At 31.3% G+C, this 5,988-nt stretch overlaps 1 protein-coding gene across 2 annotated transcripts; it reads right to left on the reverse strand.

Annotated features, from left to right (window-relative positions):
* Positions 1 to 1,397: 1,397 nt before the first annotated feature.
* LOC132644936 (uncharacterized) lies at positions 1,398 to 5,691 on the reverse strand. Of its 2 annotated transcripts, XM_060361622.1 has the most exons (3): positions 4,487 to 5,691; positions 4,201 to 4,413; positions 1,398 to 1,821 (listed from the first exon to the last, which is right to left on the reverse strand). In XM_060361622.1, exons 1-3 carry the CDS (start codon positions 5,195 to 5,197, stop codon positions 1,804 to 1,806), a joined length of 942 nt encoding a protein of 313 aa, XP_060217605.1. In that variant the 5' UTR covers positions 5,198 to 5,691; the 3' UTR covers positions 1,398 to 1,803. The 2 variants fall into 2 exon arrangements, with proteins under 2 accessions (XP_060217605.1, XP_060217601.1); XM_060361618.1 differs by lacking the exon at positions 1,398 to 1,821 and having other exon boundaries at positions 4,089 to 4,413.
* Positions 5,692 to 5,988: the final 297 nt, after the last annotated feature.

Here is a 5,988-nt window from a genome sequence, read left to right on the forward strand (position 1 = left end):
AAAATTGTCTCGTCTTACAAAACATAGTAGTTATTAATGAATTTATGGACTAATTAGACATTCCCATTTAACATGATAGACTTTTCAGTTGGACGTTTCTTTTGAATACTAGCTCGGGCCCAATATGGAATTTTTAATTTACTCGGTATCTTTTTTCATCTTTTATGCTTTTACTTTTTTATTTTTTGTAAAGTCGGGTTAAACATTTAGAAAAGTCCAATTATTTACTGATAAGACAGACTTCTTAAGCAACTAAATCTTATGGGAGCATTTAGAAATCGAAAAATTCTAAAAGATTAAAAGTCAAAGAATACTGATAAGAGAAACTATTTACAGGGCAATTTGTATAAATTTTTTAAATCTTTCTCATTTGAAATTTAAGTTTAAAGTAGTTTGATTCAGTTTTTCGAATCTTCTTAAAACTCTTCGTAAGCTCCTTTTCAACTCAAAATGAATTCTCAAGGAGTTAAATACTCTCCGCATTAAAGGAAAGTTCAAAAGTTTCTCTTTTTTTTTTTTTTTTTTTTTTTAATTTCTTGTATATAGACCAAAAGCTAATTTTCCTCAACTTTTATCTGATTCCAACTTTTTTTTTTATATGCTTTCAAAAGTTTTCTAAACAAAATGCGCATTAATTAATACTCTTATATTACTAATTTTTATCTTTTCGCGCGTGTCCTCTTGCACTTTTGGTTTATTTCACCATGTCAGTTATGAAAAAGATCAGCTGAAACATTACTTGGAGTATAGGTTTGTTATACTTCTCTAAAAAATGGAGTAAAGCTCTATTATATTGTTACAATCTTACAGAGTTTGGGAGAGCCAAAGACTACTATGGTGTTTAACAGTTTAAAAACTGTGAAAAATGTTATTTCAAAACTAATTTTTTATGTATAATTGAAAACAAGATATATTTCTCTTGGTTAAATTACTTTTAGTGTTTGGTTTTCTAATACCCATATTTCCTCAAAAGAAAAGCAGAGACGGATCTAGGATTTAAATTTTAAGGGTTCAACATATTAAATTTTTAGCACTAAACCATTATATTTCTAAAGTTATGGGTTCATATCTACTATTTATTGTAATTTTAATAATTTTTTACACATAAATTTATACCCCACATGGAAAGTTTGGGGTTCAATTGAAGCCCAAGTTATAGTGCTCCATCCGCCCTCTGAAGAAAAGTATTATCTGCATGCCTATAAGGAAAAACAATATTATTCCATACGTTAATTTTTTTGCAATTTTTTTTGGGGGGCCTTTTTACGTTGTATTGGTAGTTTTACCAACATGTGCATGTTCTACTTTCTTTAAATATTTAATAATTGCTTGGGAAAAGATTTTTCTTTTGTGATAACATCAGGAGCTGCATATAATGTTGTCATTATCTATGATGAAGATGAATCACCATTCCTTGGTAATATTTCTGATCAATAAGGATTCAGTATTTTCCTAATTAGTCTAATAATGAAGGTGATTATGTGACCATTGTATTGCTAGCTTGTAGATCCAATAGAAGTATAGAACTCTTCTCATCGTCACATGTATCGATTCTTTTCCTAATGCTTTAGAAATTCATTTCAATTTCTACACAAGAAAAGAGTTGTACTATCCTGAATAAGCTGTCAATACAAATGTGTGAAATGTGAAATTCAATGGGGCCGTTGTTTATAGAAAACTGATGGTTTTAAAATTGCTGCAAATGCAGCGCCTAAAATACATAATTCAAGTGAGGCCCATATTTGCTAAGAGAAGTCATTAACTTCCAAGATTGCAGCAAATTTGAGGGCGTGAAGTAGCAATTCAAGTGGGCCCTGTTTCCTGCAAAGTTAGTTCCACGTTTAGAGGCTTTCATGTCAAATGACGATTTTGTTCTTGCAAGCACGCATGAGGACCCCAAGCTCCTCAAGTTAGTGCCTTATATATACAAGTAGTGAAGTAATATAACCAAAATGCTTGAGTTTAATTTGCACTCCTAAAAGATGCATAGTCTTATCGTTGGGCTTCATGTGAGAGCAAATGTGCCAAAGGCTGCAATTCGTCTTGCTATGTGAGCTGCAGAAGAAGCCCAAACCAAAGTACTGATAATCATTGAGATGTTTTTTTTTTCTTTTTCCAATTATCTTAAGCTTAGTTTGGAATTTGGTTCTGAAAGTCCATGAACTGTGGATAGCTTCTCGGCGATCCAACAGTGTATAGCTTCTTCTTTTTTTGTTAGTTTACATATATGTTTTTAGCCTTGTTTAGTAATGTGTGAGCAGTGTCTTTTATTAAGTAGGTATTTGGACATGAATTGATATGTATTTGAAAAGAATAAAATTAGAAGTTAATTTACAGACGAATATTTGCAAGTTAAAATTGTGTGTTGGACATGAACATATTTGAAATTTTGTGGGTGGAAACTTCTTTTAGAAAGAAAAGAAAAAAGACCTCCTGAAACTTATTTTTCAAACTTCAAATTCCATATTACGAGTTTAAAGTTGAAATAATAGACTAGTTTGATAAACAAATACTTATTTAAAATAACCTCCAAATAGTTTGAAATTTGATTTAAAAGTTCAGAAGCTTGAAGTCGAAGTAATTGGTTAGATTGAAACAAACAAACACTAATCTGGAAGCCATGTTACGGTTAAAAGGATTTGAAATTTCTATACATAAGAAGAATGAAGAAGCAAATTTGGGATATTAAATGTAGAATAAGCAAATAATTTTAAACAAGTCCTATTTAAAAAAAAAACAGTTTTTTTTATATGCCCTATGTTATCAAAAATCCTTTTTTTTTCCAAAGACCAATTTTTTGATGTATCATTTTTTTTTTTTTGGTAATTGAAAAACTAAACAAACTTCCCACAAATAACAATCTTCAACAATAGCCTTGATATAACGATATTGTATGTCCTTCTCTTCGATTACCTTGACAATAAGTAAATAGTTCATCTTCATTTCTAATTATTTGTAGTCATTTTCTTATGCTAACTCGAGACCAATTTTGATGCTCCATAATATTGTAATGAAATTTGTCGTGGGCAATGTCTTACATGAACACCCCAATGTTCATTATCCTTTGTTATCCCTAAAGACCCCCCAAAAAGCAGCACAACAGTTTGCGCCTTCATACTGCCATTAATATCAAAATTTCAACTTTCATGCATTGGGAGACAACTAAAACGATTAGGCTGCATATAGAGATTTTGCAAGTGAAATACTTCATCAATATACTTAACATAATCAGTATCTTGCTTCAGGATGGCTTAAGGGGAGACTAGTGAAGTCTTTGATTTAGGCCCCAAAAATTTGAGGCCTCAATTTTTGTGATTTTATTTTTGCTTAGGCAATATTGAAGTTTGTAGGGCAAAAAATATTTAACAAAAACGGTCAACGTCTTATACTAGAAAATATTTTAAAAATTGAATTAAACTACACACATCTTCATATTAGTAAATAAAATTTTATACAAAAACATCCAACTGATTATACTACAAACACACAGATAATATCTTATTTATTTGAATTGATCCTTGCTAATGTTTCTTTAGTTCACTGGAGTCATACAAACATGTATATCGTATATCTTAACATACAAGTTCATGTGAAAATTTATTTCCTATATCCTATCTTTTACTCAAATAGGAAGGAAGTTGCATCAATTAAATATAATATTATCTCAAAATCAATTCAGACTTTTCTAACAACAGGACAGAATACCAAAAGGACAGGATTTTCTCTTGAATTTCTAGATTGCAATATTCTACAATGTACTAAATTATAAAGTATGGCAATGGATGTTTCTTTTGTTCACTGGAGTCATACAAACATATATATCGTATATCTTAACTTACCAGTTCAAATAATCATATACTCTATCTTTCCTCACAGAGAAAGTTGCATCAACTAAATATAATCTTATCTCAAAATCAATTCAGACTTGGTTATCAATTGGACAGAATATCCAAAGAGCACAGCTCTTCTTACTGTCCAAATTCTACAAATTTACATCACTTAGCATGATTAGTTTACTCTGCAATACATTATCCTATATGACAATTGTGAGAAATAAAAGTAATCTAATACTTATGAACAAAACTCTATATCAAAATCAAAGCAATATAATAAGGCACTTCAAGTGAAAATAGAAAGAACGATATGCAATTTAAGATTTCAAATTCCACTGCAATGACTTGACAAATTAAAGAATAATACCAGATTAAGAAAGTTCGGATCAGAATCCTTGCTGCAGCATTCAGGACAGTGCAGGTAACCATCAATTTTAGCCATATTTTGAGGAGTTGCCTCCACAGCTTTTCCTAAATAGCCTTTAATTTGTGTGACTTCGACGTTAGGTCCATTTAGACTCACTCCATCCATTAACAAAGTCCACTGAATTATGCAGGACATGTGAAACACATGGAAATTCTAACAAAAACACAAAGAAACAGTTAATAAACAAAGCACACAAAGGAAAAATGACAAAAAAATTAGAACATACCCCTGTATCATTGAAAAAGCTACAGGAAAGCCTCGAAGATGCATTGTGCAGGAACGTGCCCACATCCGATGCAGGAAGTATTTTGCTACAACACAGATGACAAGTTCGCTCAAATATGACTTCCTTCAGCTTAAGTTCCTTTTTAGGTTTGTCCGACAACCTCATACGCTCCATCTGTTCACCCAGAGTAACTCGTCGACCTAAATTTTGACGAAATTTAAAATTATCTAGTGAATACTGATGTCGGGGAACATTCTGCATATCCAGAGGTATGGCTTCACAAGCACTCCACTTGAACCAAAGTTTCTGAACAAACGCATTATTATCGGTAAGTCGCTGATACTTTGTCGACACTCCAATAAAATCTATTTTCATATCGTCCAACTCACCAAAGCAGATCACGTTTTCAACTTTTTGAACATCGGGAGTATGTATTGAAAACACTACCGAATCATAAAATGGCCAAGGGTTATTCTTATGTAAAGTCTTATCAGCAAACTCCAGCATTTTAATGTGGCCTTGATCATAGGTCAAATGACCTTGGATCTCAGCAGCGGTTTGGACATATGTAAATGCTTTGAAATCTTTTTGGCACAAAGTGCACCTCCAAATCAGATTACCTTCATCATCCCTCATACAAACTAGATAAGTATTGCCTAGATGTCTTAGATCACATATTTTATCCCTGACTGTTGTCTCGATAATGGACATGGTAGGTTTCTCAAAAATTGTTTGAGGAAAAAATGTAATGATCTTGCTAAGTACAGAATGTAATGAAGAAGAAAGTGGAGAATGAAATGTATTGGGTAAGCTATAAAAATTAAAAATTCAGTAGTAAAAAAATATCTACAATGTGAGTATAAAAAATAAAAATAAAAACTTAAAAGGAAAAAAAAAGCAGTTGGGCCTAATTAGGCCCAGATTGTTCTCAATTGATTGAATTTAGGGCTAGACAAATTTGCATTTTACATCAACGAATCCTAAAAGAATTTCACACATATACCTACCTTGCCTTAGATTGGACCACTCAGTTGTTCAATATGATGTGAGAATGCTGATTTCTTCAACAAACTAATTGAGTGGGAAGGGACAAACTACTTGATTGTGAAGTGCCCTTCCCTTTTTTTTTCCCCCTCCAATTCAACTTAATAATCATTTTGTTAGAGAGAAAGAGTAGTGTTGTTTTGAAGCAGAAAGGCAAGTGGATTTTGGATGGGTAAGGGTAAGGTGTATAAAGGGGTGCATACATTATTATTATTATTATTATTATTATTATTATTATTATTATTAGTATTAGAACCCGCGCGATGCGCGGTTAACAATAAGGAAAATTAATTATCTTAAGTTATTCTAGTAATAATTTTTGTTGCATCCGTTTGACATAACAATAGTTAAAATAATAATATGAGAAACAATTATGAATAAAATAAAGTTTAGCATTATCAACAATGTAAAATTTAATATGTAATCTTATACTAAAATTTAAACTAATACCCAATTGA

The sequence above is a fragment of the Lycium barbarum genome, chromosome 1 (genome assembly GCF_019175385.1).
Source record: "Lycium barbarum isolate Lr01 chromosome 1, ASM1917538v2, whole genome shotgun sequence".
Taxonomy (NCBI): domain Eukaryota; kingdom Viridiplantae; phylum Streptophyta; class Magnoliopsida; order Solanales; family Solanaceae; genus Lycium; species Lycium barbarum.